Here is a 15,948-nt window from a genome sequence, read left to right as displayed (position 1 = left end):
GTCTGAATATTGAGGTGGGGATGCTAGAGGTGGGGTTGAGGAGGAAAGTCCTCTCCAAAGTTGGCTGTGAGTGAGTGAGTGGCCTGAGGTAAAAGGAAGACCAGGAGATTTTGTGTCGTGGAAGCCTTGAGAGGAAGCCCTTCATGTAGAGGGGGGTAGGATGAGGACAGAAAATTGACATTGGCTTTGACAAGGTGGAGGGTATGACCTTGACCAGAACTGCTGGGGATGGAAACCCACCTGGAGTTGGTCCAGGAGCCCATGGGACATGAGAAAGTGGAGACCAGTGACTCATGACAGTTCTTTCAAGGACTCTTGCCTTAAAGAGGAGCAATGGGTACTGGCTGGAACTGGTCAAGGGGTTAAGGGAGATATCAGAGCATGTCAGTGGCATTGGTCCAGGGGGAGGCAGACATTGATTCTGTGCAGGAGAGCACGGTGACATGACCGTGCACAGAGGGTTTTAAAACCTCATTTAATACAAGCGTCGAGTCTGCAGCTAGTGTCTGGGTGGGGCCTGATGGAGAAGGAGGGACAGGATAAGTGGTCATGATGCCACATTTGCCTCTACTGAGGATTTTGGCATTTCCTATTTGGACTGGAACTTTTGACATCGAGGCCGACTTACCAGGATCTCTCAGCCTTTCACCCTTGTTTTTCCAGCATCACCCCCTGATGATTTATCTCAAAGTTTGGGGGGGTTTCTGTCCTGGAGAAGTAGGGTGCGATTCAGTGGCTTGGCCATTCACCGCAGGACTTTTCTGGTGCCCAGACAACCTTTCACCAGCAGCCTCATTATTGCCCCTGAGGTAGGGCAGTGCTGGACATTTGAGGTGGTTCCTGTGGGCCCCTCCTAATGGGAGGACTGTGGTTGCCCCTTCCCTGAGATGTGTGGCTTCTCAGACCTGCATTGCTCCCTGTCTGGAGGAGAGCCTTCTGGCCTCACCTGGAGTCCCCAGCCCCCAGCCAGGTGCACAGTTGAGGGCCACCTGGCTTAGGCAGGTGGTTTGACACTTTAGACACTTTGTCCACCCTCCTGTTGTACCCCTTGCCCGGTGGCCCGCTGTGCTTGCTTAGCCTTACATCCCGACCTCTGACTCACATCCTGATTTTTGCATCTGGGGTGAAACTCTCCTGCTGCTGCTGTGGCCCAGGGCCCTGGTAATCTCTGTTTCTTCAGAGTGTCTTCGGGATAGATTCTTTGCTCTTGGGAAGCTTTACTAACTTGCCCAATATAATACATTTGCAGCACCAGATTCACATAGCAGAGTTCATGAATCCAGAATTGTAGCAAGTCTGCTTGGTGATTCAAGGGGGCTACAGCGTTATCGGAGTTTTGCAGAATTGGCAGTGTCTGTGGTCGAGAGTTAATCATTTTTCAGTTAGTGTGCACTGGGGCAGAACAGGACAGGACAAACAGGAACAGTCAGGAAAACGAGGCATGAGAGCTCTGTTGGGAAAATGAGAGGGGGAGGCTGCCCGGCCCCTCCCTGCTGGGTTCTAGGCGGAGATTTGCTGTCTTCATCTGCACAGGAGCTGGGAATGTGGAATAAGGCTTGGGAATTGGGGCGCAGAGCCCTTAGGGAAGTGCATGGTGCAGCGGGGGTTCCTGGGTGCCGGTCTGGACTCTCAACCTGAGCTGATTTCTTTGTGAAATACTGCTGTCACCTGCCTGCTGCCTGCCTCACAAGGTTGTTGAAAATGAGTAAGATGATGTGCCAAGCCCTTACCTCTTCAGAGAAGTTTTCTTCTTTAAATGGAGAAAATACAAAAGTAGAGGAATATAATGAACCCCCCACCCCAGCTGCCATGTTCCCATCAGCTAGCTTCAGAAGTTACCAACTCAGCCTATCATGTTTAATTTATATCTTCCCCCACCTTGGATTATTTTGAAGCAAAGCACAGATGGATCATTTTGCAGAGAGTTTTTGTTTGGTTTCGATGAATTAACAGTGAGAAAGCGGAGCAGAAGGATGACAGCCTTGACGGTGGACTTGGGCTCCTTAGGCAGGTTTGAATATGCAGAAGCAACCTGTTGAATTCTTTGACCAATTCTAGGTGCTGGAACAAGCAGAGGTTTTATTTAACAGTTTGCTCCATCCAGAATTATTTTCACAGTAACGTTCTTTATAGCAAACACCTGTAGCACTCTAACCGTTTTTTTGTGTTTTTTCTTTTTAAGCTGTCTCCTTCCAACTTCAAGGCCGAGATTTTTCCAAGGGACCATTAATACTTGCTTGAGGCGAGAGATGTGGATGCCCGCAGTGTTTGTGTGTGTTCTGAACTGCATGTTTTACTGGGTGTACATGGAGCTGGGCTTCCTGGGGATCTTATCACAGGGATGTCAGGAAAATGCTGCCACCACAGCCTTTTGAGGGCACTAGCACTTTTTACCCTTTCTCGGTTTTTTAAAATTATTATTATTAGTTTAAAATTTATTTTATTTTATTTATTTTTGGCAGTGTTGGCTCTTCGTTGCTGTGCGCGGGCTTTTCTCTAGTTGCGGCGAGCGGGGGCTACTCTTCGTTGCGGTGTGCAGGCTTCTCATTGCGGTGGCTTCTCTCTTTTCTTTTTATAAATTTATTTCTTTATTTATTTTTGGCTGCGTTGGGTCTTCATTGCTGCGCTGGACTTTCTCTACTTGCCACGAGCAGGGGCTACTCTTTGTTGTGGTGCGCGAGCTTCTCATTGTGGTGGCTTCTCTTATTGTGGAGCACGGGCTCTAGGTGCGCGGGCTTCAGTATTTGTGGCTCGTGGGCTCTAGAGCGCAGGTTCAGTAGTTGTGGCACACGGGCTTTAGTTGCTCTGTGGCATGTGGGATCTTCCCGGACCAAGGCTCAAACCCATGTCCCCTGCATTGGCAGGTGGATTCTTAACCACTGCGCCACCAGGGAAGCCTGGTTTTTTAAAATTACAATCATTCCTTGGATGTGTTAGAACTGTTTCTAGGGCAAAATCTCACTTTGACACAGGAAAATGCAAATCAAAACCACAATGAGATATCACTCTCACCCATTAGAATGGGTATTATTAAAAACCAGAAAAATAACAAATGTTGGTGAAGAAGTAGAGAAACTGGAATCCTTGTGCACTGTTGGTGAGAACGTATAATGGTGCAGATGCTATGAAAAAAAAGATGGCGGTTCCTCAAAAAGTAAAAAATAGAATTACCATATGATGCAGCAGTTCTCCTCTGGGCATATACCTAGAAGAATTGAAAGCAGGATCTTGAATAGATATTTGTGCACCCTTGTTTGTAGCAGCGTTATTCATAATAGCTGAGAGCTAGAAGCAACCCCTGTGTCTACCGAAGGATGAATGGATAAACAAAAAGTGGTCTATACAGGCCATGGAATATTATTCAGCCTTAAAAATGAAGGAAATTCCTACACATACTACAACGTGGGTGAATCTTGAGGACATTATGCTGAATGAAATAAACCAATCACAAAAGGACAAATACTCTATGATTCCACTTATATGAGGTACATAGAGTAGTCTGCTTCAGAGACCCAAAGTAGAATGGTGGGTACTAGGGGCTGGGAGGAGGGGAAAATGGGAAGTTACTGCTTAATGGGGACAGAGTGTCAGTTCTGCAAGATGGAAAGAGTTCTGTGGACGGTGGTGATGGTTTCACAGTACTGTGAATGTACTTAATGCCACTGAGCCGTACACTTAAAAATGGTTAAGATGGTAAGTTTTATATTATGTGTACTTTACTATGATTAAAATTCTTAAAAAAATCTCACTTTGACTTGCAGAGGAAAGGAAGCTGGGAGGGGCTTACAGCCTTTGTCTTTGTTCATTCTCACCCCACCTGATTCCACAGAGAATTTGAGCTTCCCTGGTTTTGCTGAATGAATCCTCTCGAGGGATGATTCCATGATGCCTGCAGCTCCCACCACAGACACTGAGTTTAATCTGCAAAGATTCTGATAAAGCCCTTGCCTGGATTTATTTCAGAGGTGGATTAAAAGTGAAAAGCGGAGACTGCTTGTAGGCACAGACGACAGAGAGCCCCCCACTCTGCTGTGGACCTTCTCAGTGACAAGGGCAGGTCTGAGCCACAGCTTCCCTGCTTGTAAAATGCGGGAATTCATTGCTGACCCTAATGTGCAGCCTGTTTCTGGGTGAGAAACATGGACATTTGTGCTCTGTGACCAGCATGGCTTGAGGCCCCTTCCTTCGAAGTAACAGATGCCTCCCACGAGTAGGGTGAGCATGTAATTTGTGCTCCAAGTTGGGAAACTTTTAAGAATGAAAGAGAGATTATTAAGAATTTTGCCGGAACAATAGATGTGCCCCAGGACTGTCCCAGGCAAACCAGGACAGTCCCTAACCCTAACCCTTCCCGAGAGAGGCAAAGCCAGTCTGATGTGGAAGGACCTAACGGCAGCTCCCTGCCCTTGCTTCCGTTTGTGGCATTTTTGTGGGTGGATGGTCTTAACTCTCTTTGTCTGGCCCCACAATGGGCTGTTGACTCTGGATCATTCTAACCGTTAGAGAATTGCCCTTACTTGAGCTGAACTCTGTCCATGTGATATCAGACCCCAAGGCCTGATCCCTAGGTCTGAGCACAGATGGTTTCTCTGTTTCCATTTCTTGGTAATTCAATGCAGTCAGAAAGGGAAAGTCTAGTGTTTTAATAACATGTGTAGACTATTTCACTTCCACTGCTGAGAGGTGGTACCTTTTTTCCCTTCCAGTTTTATTTACTAAACTTTTGTAACTGCATGGAAATTCTAGAAGACTACACAAGGCATCCCAACTTGACTGTGTTCCCTCCTTCAGGCTCCATTTTCCTGTCTGCAGTCACACATAGTTTCACATCTTGGTGAGAGTATCCACGTGATCTTGAAGTGTGCGTTTTCGTATCAGCATCACCTAGTGTAGAACATTCCAGGTTGCCGCACAGTCTTCCTGATTGTATTTTTGGAAATTCCTATATTGGACATTTAGGTTGTTTCCAATTTTTCTACTATCCTAGATAAGGAGCGGTGATTAGCTTTTGTAACAGATTCTTCCCTTTGGGGAAAGGGGAGAAATTATTTGCTGGGATAGATTCCCAGGAGTGAGAGTAAATGAGTCAGAAGGTGTGTCCATCGTTTTGACCGGCCTGACATTTATATAGTCATATTCTCCAGAAGGGCTGCCCCAATTCATAGGAAATAGACCGCCTTATCTTTTGGCTCATAGGGGTGTGTGTTTGTGTATTTTTCCACATTTTGTCTTGCCAAGACAGAGGGCGAGGATTGCTTAATTAGAGACTCCGCTAGAACTAGGAGTTGCTGATCCGTTTAGGGCCTCAGCTCCTGATCTCACTGGCTCAGGCGCATCTGCGGCTGGGACCACCAGGAGGGATTTGCGAGGATGGGCAGTATGGTGCACTGTGATTATTCCCCAGGACATATGGTTATTACACACTCACAGGGTGGCGTCAGGTCTAAGTAACTGGTGGTGTGTATAACTCTGCTTCCTTGGCCAGTAAATAGTCAGCGTGGGCCAGTCTGCTGGGGTGATTTATCATCTATGGGGGAGTACCCTATTCCCATCTTGTTTGTACCTTTTTTTTTTTTTTTCCCTAGAAATGCTTTTAAAAAAATCACTTCTAGGGACTTTCCTGGTGGTCCAGTGGTTAAGAATCCGCCATCCAGTGCAGGGAACGGGGGTTCAATCCCTGGTCAGGGAACTAAGATCCCACATGCCGTAGGGCAACTAAGCCCACACACCGCCACTACTGAGCCCGTGCACTCTGGAGCTGGCACACCACAACTAGGGAGAAGCCCGCGCGCTGCAACGAAAAGACCCCACGTGACACAACTAAGACCCGACGCAGCCAAATAAATTTTAAAAAAAAATCACTTCTATTGAAGTGTAGATTAAAGAGAATAGGCCTCTCGCCTTCTGAGATGGCCCACACTCTGTCTGTGGAGTGTATTTCTCCCAAGGCCATTCTCGCCTTTTGAGACGGACTGCATTCTGACTATGGAATATGTATCTCTATAAATAAATCCACTTCTAATATACATACTGATACATACATACATAGAAAGAAGGAAGGGAGGGAGGGAGGGAGGAAGGAAGGAAAGAAAGAAGGAAGGAGGAAGGAAGGAAGGATGAACCTGTACCCATTTCAAGTGTTCAGTGCACTGAGCTGGCAGCTGTATCCTCCCTCCCCTCTCATCATGATCGCCACGATGAAGATGTGAAACGTTTCCATCCCTCTAGAAACTGTCCTTATGCCCTTCTGTAGTCACTCCCTCCCCGCCCTTCCTCTGGCAACCACTGATTTGCCTCCTGTCACTTATATAAATTAGATTTCACTCTCCGATCTGACTTCCTTTAGTTTAGGTGATGTTTCTCTGTTGTTTTTCTGCTTTTATTTTATTAATTTCTTTAAAAGTTTTTCAAAAATCATATTTTTATATTTAAAAATTGTGGTAAAACATACATAACAAAACTTAGAATTATAACCATTTTTAAGTGCCCAGTTCAGTGGCATTAAGCGCATTCACGGTGTTGTGCAACCGTCACCACCATCCATCTCCAGTCTATTGCACTGATTTCTGCTCTTTTTATTATCTTCTCTCTTCTACTTATTTTGGGATTATTTTGTTCTTTGTCTGGCTTCTTAAGGCAGAAGATTAGGTCATTGCTTTTAGATCTTTCTTCTTTCTTATAGTATAAGTACAGGCATACCTCATTTTATTGTGCTTCCCAGACACTGCATTTTTAGCAAATTGAAGGTTTGTGGCAAGCCTGCATTGAGCAAGTCTGTTGACACCATTTTTCCAGCAGCATTGGCTCACTTTGTGTCTCTGTCACATTTTGGCAATCCTTAGACTGTTTGAAACTTTTTCATTACTATTGTATTTGTTATGGTGATCTGTGATTAGTGACCTTTGATGTTACTGTTGTAAAAAGATCTATGACTCACTGAAGGCTCAGATGATGGTTAGCATTTTTTAGCAGTAAAGTATTTTTAAATTAAGGTCTGTACATTGTTTTCTTAGACATAATGCTGTTGCACACTTAATAGACTACAGTACAGCGTAAGCATACTCTTCCTATGCACTGGGAAGCCAAACAATTAGTGTGACTTGCTTTATTGCGGTGGTCTGGAACCAAACCCAAGTACCTCCAAGGTATGCCTATATTTGATGCCCTGCATTTTCTGCATCCTACACATTTTGATATGTTTTCATTTCATTTGGTTAAATGTCTTGTATATGCGTACTGTTTATATAATGTGTCTTTTCTTTCCCTCTCTGGCTTACTTCAGGATTTTCTCTTTGTCACTGGATTTCAGCAATTTTATCATGATATGTGCTGGTGTGTTTTCTCTGTGCTCTGTTTGAAGTTCATTGCGTTTTATGGATTTGTGGGTTTGTATTTTTCATCAAATATGTGATTACTCCCATCATTATTTCTTCAAACGGACACCCTCCCTCCCTTGGACTCCTTGTTGTCCCACAGGTCACTGAGGTGCTGCTCAGTTGTTTTTTTTAACTCCCTTCTACCATTTAGTTTAGAAGGTTCCTATTGCTTTTTCTTTAAGTTCACTCATCTTCTATAGTGCCTGATTGGCGATTAAACCCATTTAGTGATTCTTCATTTCTAATGTTGTATTTTCTATTTCTGATAGTTCTATTTGGATCTTTTTTATGTTTTCTGTTTGTCTCTTCATTATGTTTATTTTCCTTGAAATGTTTGAGCATATTTACAGTATCTGTTTTAAAGTCTTTGCTGATTCTATCTTCTATCTCATTTCTGTGTCTTATAGTTACTGAATTTCTTTCCTTGTTATAGGTCATGTTTTTATTTTCCCTCTTGCCTATCTAGTAACTTTTGATTGGATGCTAGATCTCATTTTTCTGCCGAAGTATTCTTCCTGTCTTGGTCAGCTTGGGCTGCCATAACAACACATCACAGGCTCTTTGGTTTAAACAAGAGAAATTTATTTTCTCCCATTTCTGGAGGCTGGAAGTTTGAAATCAGTTTGCCAGCATGGTCAGGTTCTGGTGTGGGCTCTCTTCCTGGCCTGCACATGGCTGCCTTCCTGCTGTTTTCTCATGTGGCAGAGAGAGAGAACCCAAGCTCTGGTCTTTCTTCCTCTAATCATGGAGGCTCTACCCTCATGACCTCATGTAACCCTACTTACCTCCCCGCCTCCAAATACCATCACACTGGAGGTTAGGGCTTCAAGATATGAATTTTGGAGGGACATCTTTTGAGTCTGACATCTTTTGTTAAATCTTGTATGTGAGATTCATTCATGCTGTGGTACGTAATTGTAGATCGTTGATTCTCATTGTTGTGGAATATCCCATTGTGGGAATATATCATTTGGGTTATTTGCAGTTTTAGGCTATTAAGACCTGTTGAAGTAATATAAAAACCTACCAGGGTTGGGGACCCGGATTATAGGGATGTCCTGGGGTTCGTGTGGCTGAGCTGAAGGAAATCCTGTCTAGGTCCAGATGGTTTCAGTGTGATAGTTTAGTGCAGGACTTGGCAGACTACGCTCGCAGGCCAGACCTGGCTGTCTGCCTGTTTTTGCACGTACAGCTTTACTGGAACACACTCCTGTCCATTCGTTTACGTATTATCTGTGGCTGCTTTCCCGCTATAACAGCAGAGTGGAGTAGTTGAAACAGAGACCTTCTGGCAGGCAAAGCTGAAAACACTATCTGGCTTACAGAACTGTCAACCCCTAGCTTAGTATCTTGTTCTCTACTCACTGTTAATCACTGAACTGTGCCAGCGATGGCAGGGGCTGGGGTGGGGTGAGGCTGGGGTGGGGGTTCCTTCTCTCCATTGCCTGGGGCGCTGCCTGTAACCTCCCTTGGAGAACTCTGCCTCCCTGCCTTCCTTTTGTTCAAAGGCTGATACAGTCAGATTCCTGGGCAGGGTGTGGTGGGCGTCAGCTCCCTGTTATCAGGGAGCACGGAGATTATGTGGAAGCTGCCCGAGAGCCCTGTGGGTAGTCCTCCCCACCTCCTCCTCGGGCCCCTCGCAGGAGTTCACTGGCTCTGCGGGAAGGGCACATGTGCTTCTGGTTTTCAGAACCACCCTTCCGGCAGGAGGAAGAGCTGGTGTGTGATAGCTGTGTGACCCTGAACAAGGCACCATCCTGCCCTGGGCCCATTTCCCTCCGGGAAAAGAAGCTGGGCTTTAGCGTCCCTTCCAGCTCCCAGAACTTCCAAACTCCCACAAAGAACTGGCTTGGTTTAAGCTTTTTTTTCATGTGGGACTGTTTTGAAAGAGGCGATCCTTTTATGCTCTGTTTAGGGTCCAGAGTGATCGCAGTCTGGAGGGGCAAGGCCTCCTGATCCCGACAGATGTCCTGGGACTCCCCCTCAGTGCACTGGCTCTCAGGGCCAGGTTGGGTCTAGGATCTGTGCCCTCTGCTGTCCTTTCAAGTGACCACGAGCATCTCTGGTGTTCCCTGGACTCCCCAGACCTGGACTCTGGATTTCCAGTTCTGGAGAGTGAGTGCCAAGGACTGTTGGGTTTCCACCTGGCATGATTTATGGTGGCAGAGCTTAGGCAGTGGGAGGTGCAGAGGCCCTTGGAGATCATTGGTCTCTACCTATTCAGTTTTGCAGGTTGGCAAACTGAAGTCCAAGAGAGAGGGATGGCTTGCTCAGAGCCACAGGGTGAGTTAGGAACAGAGCTGAGACAGTTCTATCTCCTTCCACTCCCTGCCCTGTTTTCTTTCCATCATCCTTTCCCCACCTCACTTGAAAAGCCTCCAGAAGGCATCTGTTTCCTTAAACTCTGCTTTACTCTTGTCTCCAGAAGCCCAATGAAACAGATGCCTCTGGAAAGGAGGACCTTGTCTCAGGACAAAGCTGCAAGTCGTTGGGGGATGGTGCGCAGAGTGCTTTCAATCCAGCAAATGCTTGTGGCGTCTTGAGGGTCCCCGCGACCTCTGTTCTGCCTCCATGTCAGGGCAGGGCTCGCTCAGTGCTCCAGGGTAAGCACATCACTCGGGATACTTCTTTGAATTCTTACAACCCTCCTATGACCCAGGAAGGGTCATCCCCATTTTGCAAAGAAAAACAGGCTCAGAGAAATTTCTGGACTCGCACAAGTCCTGTCATTTGTTGCAGGGTGGAGCCGGAACCAGGACTGGCTGACCCATGCTATTTTTTCAGCGCTGCCCTGGACTCCCTCGGGTCTCGGTGCTTACTCTTGGGTTTCCTTCTTGTTTTTTTCTGAGGCTCCCTCTGGTGGCCCAGGGGCAGGGGTTCTGTGAATGTCACCCTTCCTCAGCCAGGGGAGTCTGCAAGAATCAGGGGCCGGCAGGGCACGCCTGAAAGCGTTTCGCGGCTGCTGGCGGTTTGTCTCGAGCTTGTGGAGGAAAGTCCTCTGGAGCCCGCAAGAATTGCCTAAGTGCGTTCGCGCACTGAAGTGAAATCTTACAGGAGACCAAGCCCACTACATCGTGGGTGATGAGGGGCTGCTTTTGACCTCCTTGGCGTTGGAATCCTCCTCCAGTCCAGCAGGGCCTGGCTACATGTCTACACTTCCGCTGTGTCTGGGACCTGCTGGGTAAAGGCTTGCCCACTTGGTGAGTGGACTCCATGTGGCTTCCGGAACAAGGCAGGGCTGGACCAGCCCAGAATGCCCCCCAGGAAACCTCTCACCTTCTTTCACAGAGGCCTTTGCCTAAGGTGGAGAGGTCACTACTGAATCTTCACAGTGACCCCCAAAGAGGGCCTGACGACACAGAGTGATCCTCCCCACCTGATGATGTGGGACGTTGGCTTTAGGGTTGCACAGCTTAGAAGCCCCTCCTGCGGACTGCCACGCCGCCGGGCACTGTGACTGCCCCGTGTGGTGGAGGGCACAGGCTGGTGCCCGCTCTTCCTGCCTTGGGTGGCTGCCCTGAGGGCAATGAGATGACATGATGTCAGGACAGAGACACGCAGGTTTGTTTCTTGACTTTGCCACCAGCTAGCTGTCTGACTTTGGGCAAATAACCAAATCGTTTTACATCGGAACTTTCCCATTTGAAAAATGGGGGTAATAGTACCAGTGTTATGGGGTGTGGAGGGCCTCTTTAGGTGTATTGTGTTTAATGCAGCACCTGGCACCCAGGAAGGGGTGGTGCCCTGGTGACCACCGCAGGGTATGCACCTGATGGTCCAAGGCTGGCCTCCCTTTGGGCTTGGTGGGAGTTGGGCTCCATTCTTTGGTAAGGAATTTAATCAGGTCATAGAAGAGAGACAAAGGAGGTTACTCTGAGGCTGGAAGGCACCTTAACTGTCACTCCCAGGTGGTTGGCAGCCAGGAGGACAGCCCAGCTCCATAGACCATCTGTCCCAGGGAGGTCCAGGGAAGGGTCTCCACGGGGAGCCAGGCAAAGCTGGCCAGAGTCCTGGATCATTCAGGGGGCTGTCGTGAGCTCCCAGACAGGTCACTTCCCCAGTTTGGTTCTCCCTCAGTCTCCTTGTCTCTAAAACAACTGTTGGTCCCTGAAGGTCCTGCCTTGGACCACTGTTCACTGAACCTATGATCGGACATGGGTCCCTGCCCCCCCAGTTCCTGTCTTTCTGGTGCAAAGTTAACTTTAGTTCTTCCTGTAAAACAGAATGGAAAAAAACACAAGCTCTCATTCTTAGAGCCCCGTTGTTGTGAGAGAAGGAGAACTGGGTTGCGGTGGTAGGGAGCTGGTGTCTTAAGCTGACTGCATTCGGCGAAGGGTTTCCGAGGGGCAGACCTTCCTCACTGTCCCTCCTGGCACCGGGTGGTGGGTGGGTTGTCATGGAAAGTGGTTAGGCAACCCTGAACAGAATAGAAAACATCGCTGCCCTCAGAGGGCTTAAGTGGGGGGGAGGCACAGTAGACAGACAGACAGCTCATGTGGTCTAGGATATGTGCCATGAAGAAGATCTAGCAGGGAAGGAGATCAGGAGTGATGGATGGGGAGCGTCCACATAGCATGGCAAAGGGAGATGTGTTTGAGGAGGAGAAATTTGAAGAGACCTGAATGGAATGAGGGAGGAAGCCAGGAAGGGATATGGAGGAGGAACATTCTAGGCTGAGGGATCTAGTCAAGGCTCTGAGGCAGGGATGAGTTTGGTGAGTTCAAGAAACAGTAACAATACCAGGGTGGCCCAGAGAAGGGGATTGGGACCGGGGAGCCGGGTCGGAGATGGTGTTGGAGACGCACGCCACAGCATGGCTGCCCATGTTCTCGTGGTCTGCGGCAAGGAGTTTGAATTTTATTCTAAGTGTGAAAGGAAGTCATCGGAGCATTTTGAGGAGGGGAGTGATCTAGACATATTTTTAAAGGATTGTTCTAGTTGCTTGGGGACCTGTGGGGAGACGGTGGGGAGGCCCCTGCAGGGATGAAGCATGGACAGGTGGGAGCAGAGAGGGTATGCTATGTATTTTGAAGGTAGGACTAACAGAGGGGTCCTGATAGGTTGAATGTGGAGTTGGAGGGAGAGAGCTGTCAAGCCTGAGGTCTAGGTTTTCTGTCTTAAATGAGTAGATGGTCAGTGGTGCCATTTGGTGAGAAGGGGAGAGGTGGGGAGGAGCTGCTCCGGGGTTGGGAGACCACAGCTCCATTTGGGGGCACATGAAGATTGAAATGTTACTAGTCATATTCATTGGACAAGTCAAGTAGGCATTGGGGTGTTTGACTCGGGAGCAGCTATGGCTGGAGGTTAGGATTTGTGAGTCAGCCGTGTTAGTTATGAGATCATCTAGAGGGATCAGGGGAGGGCAGGGGTCCAGGACTGAGCAGTGAGGTTCTCCAGCATTTAGAGGGCTCTGAAAGACGAGGACAAACCCACAAAGGAGACCGAGAAGAAACAACAGGGAGGGTGGAAGACAATTGTGTGTGTACACTTGGTGTCCCAAAGCTGAGTGCCTCAGTGACAGAGAGAATGACCAGCTGTGTTGGGTGAGATCAGGTAAGCTGAGGCAAAAGACGTGACCCCCCCCGCTTGGCAAGAGGGAAGTGAGTCATTGGAGACCTTGAGGAATGGTGGGGAGAGAGGCCTACAGGGATTCGGCAGGTGGCGACTGGTCACCTTCAGGCTTGCTTACCGTGCAGTGTCAGACACTCGGGAAGGGAAGGGAACTGGTCGTGTACCCCATCAAGGCAAACGAAGCCCTCTTCATCAACTCATTAATCCAATGGGAGGATGGAAAAGTGGGAAATCAGCACAATGTGGTGGAAAGGACCACGTGTCGGCTCCGGAGAGCCTAAGTTCTGGCAGCAGAGGGGTCTTTGCCCGCGTGGCGCAGTGCTGTCTCCAGTGCTTGAGATGGTGCCTGGCACTTACTCAATGCCTGTTGAATGAATGAGTGAGTGAGTAAATGAATGAACTAAACAGAGACTTGGGATCTGGGCCTTCTCACTTACTGCTTGGGATTGTTACTGAACTGAACTTGGGTTCGCTCACCTGACTTGCAGCAAAGCCAGTCCTTTTGCTACCAGGTTGTGGTGAAGGGAAGTACAAGGTTTATCGCAGAGTGCCCAGCAAGGAGAATGGGCAGCTCGTGCTCAAAAGACCCAAACTCCCCGATGGCTTTCAGTCAAGGGTTTTTAAAGGAAATGTTAGGGGTGAGAGTCACAGCGTATATGATTAACTTGTGGACTTCCTTCTGCTTGGTTAGTGGTGATGTAACAGGGAGATGGTTGGGGAATCTGAATCATCTGCCTTCCGGTTCCAGTCAGTCTGGGATCCACATACCTCTCCAGGTCAGCGGGTAATCACCATCCTCTACAGGGTTGGGGGGTGGTGGTCTTAGTTTCTGCAGAACAGCTCAAAGATAGTGTCATATTGTTATCTAAATCCCTTCTGGAGGAACCAGGAGTCCTGTGACTCTGTTGTTCTAATCAGTAGCTGCTTGAGTCTGCTCTTTGGAATGGGGGGAGAAGGGGAGGGGAGACCAACAAGAAGCAGCGGGCACAGAGGGGCTCATTGTACCCAAGAAGGCCCCGCAGGGTCCTGCTCGGTTTCAGTCACCCCTTTTCTTTGATATTCCTCAATCTTGAGGGAAACAGGGGCGGGACGAGAAAGGGAATAAAGTTGTGGATAGAGAGATTAATCATCAACTTGTCAGGGAACTCTGTTTCAGAGGAACTCGGTTTCAGAGAGACTCGGTTTCAGAGGGACTCGGTTTCAGAGTTTTGGTCCTGGCCCTCTCGGCTCGCGTGCTGCTTTGTTAGGTGGGGGAATCAGGTCTTGGCAGGACTCCATCACTTGGGGTCCACAGACTGCTGTGGGAACCCGCAGTAAGGAGTCTGAGAACCCTCTGAAATTCCCTTCAAAACATTGGGCATGTGCACATTTTCTGAAAGTGGCCTGTGACCCAGAGGAGGTTGGGAACTCCGGGGCTTTCTCTGAAGGCCCTTCTTCCGAGTGCAGCCTGCTCGGGCTTGCAGTGAAGTAGACAGGAGTATCCTAAAGCTGGGGAATACACTTGGGAAAGTTGCAGCCACAGAGAACCTTGCCCTGTTGTTTACCGAGAGGTCCTGATAAACGGCAGCAAAATGCCAGCAGCGTATAAAGCAGTTAAGCAGAAAGATGCGGGGCTGCTTAGTCTGTAGAGGCCACGTGGTGTCTGTTTTCTATGAAACAATCCTCCGGGGTGTAGGAATCTGTGGAGTGTATTTGGGGGTCCCTTTTTGTCATGGTGCACGTGAGGCACCTTAGCCCCGGTGGGTTCCTGTGTGTAGGAGGTCAGGTTTGGGGGCACTGCTTTTCTGGGGTGAGCACTTGGCCTGGTGCAGGCTTCTTTTAGTTCGGTAACATAACGAGGCATTTCCTGAGCGCAGGCATGCCCTGCAGTGCCGAGTGTAGGCACCACAGTGAGGAGCCTGAGCCTTGCCAGCAGATGGCCTGGGCGGCTGCTTGTCTGTGCTTGGAGTCTGTCTCCGGGGCTGGAGGCCCGAGGCGGGCGGCACAGGGGGTGCTCTGTCCTAGGCAGGGCTTCGCCTGCACTGGGAGCCCATGAAGGCTCCTGGGGCAGCCATCATGAGGGGTGATGTCTTCTTACACACCAGAGAGTGCATTGAAATGAGTAGGGGGCTTGTGGAATGGGGAAGAAATGGGGCGTGGCCTGACGTCTCTAACTCCACAGTCTCTCCTGGACAGAGTCTGCTCCGAGATCTTTGTCTCTGCTCTCCAGAGCATGGGGACCTCTGGGGTTGAAGGAATTGGTCCCAATGGTCTGGGAAGATAGGTGTGGGTTATCTGAAGAGCCTCACCGTCCTGTTGTGCTGGTGTAGAGTCCCTGTCATCTGCAGGGGCCAAGGGGGCCGCCTTGCCCTGGTTCTGCCCAGCCTGGACACGAGCCAGGAACACGCCCTGACTAGCAGTGTGGTCCCTCCTATGAGAAGCATGTTCGTGGAGCTGGTTTCTGACCTACCTTTCTCTCTCTCTCTTCCCGCTGTGCCTGCTCAGTTGGCTGGAGTTGTCTTCCTGGGTGTCGGACTATGGGCGTGGAGCGAAAAGGTAGGTGTGACTGTCACTAGGACCCTGAGCATCAGTCCGCCAGGTTTGTTTGTCCCTTCCTCCAAACTCCTCCCTGACGAGGTTCGTAGTCATTAATCTTTACAGAGCCGGCTCTTGGAAGTTACTGAACTTATGATGAAAACTCCTGGGGTCCTGCTGCTGGCCCTGTTTCCCCGTGGTAGGGTCGCTGCTAGAGGTCAAGGTTGGGCTGGTTGGGATTTTGAGCCCTGTGAGTGTGGGGAGCCCTCTCTCCTGTTCCCAGAAGCCCTGAGTCACCCTGGGGCATGTCTACAGCTGTGTCCAGGGCAGACCTGGGGCTACCTTCTGGAATGGGTCCTGTCTGTGCCTCTGGGAGCCAGCAGGACCCTGAACACAGTTGTGTTGATTCCTGAAGCTCTTGTTCTCGTCCACGGGAAGGACCCCTGAGTCAGGGAGCAGGACTCTGGGACGTGCCCCCTGGGCGCCC

At 49.0% G+C, this 15,948-nt stretch overlaps 1 protein-coding gene across 6 annotated transcripts in view; it reads left to right on the top strand.

Moving 5' to 3' along the window:
- The window catches only part of TSPAN14 (tetraspanin 14), a 55,008-nt gene that overhangs the window by 27,830 nt on the left and 11,230 nt on the right, over nucleotides 1–15,948 (top strand). For all 6 annotated transcript variants that reach the window (XM_030862765.3, XM_030862761.3, XM_060286590.2 and 3 more), the window contains exon 3: nucleotides 15,432–15,482. In XM_030862765.3, the coding sequence (XP_030718625.1) occupies nucleotides 15,432–15,482 (51 nt within the window). The remainder of the gene's footprint in view (nucleotides 1–15,431; nucleotides 15,483–15,948) is intronic.

This window comes from Globicephala melas, chromosome 16 (genome assembly GCF_963455315.2).
Source record: "Globicephala melas chromosome 16, mGloMel1.2, whole genome shotgun sequence".
Classification (NCBI taxonomy): domain Eukaryota; kingdom Metazoa; phylum Chordata; class Mammalia; order Artiodactyla; family Delphinidae; genus Globicephala; species Globicephala melas.
The sequence above is the reverse complement of the archived record's forward strand: the minus strand, read 5'-3'. Positions and strand labels throughout refer to the sequence as shown.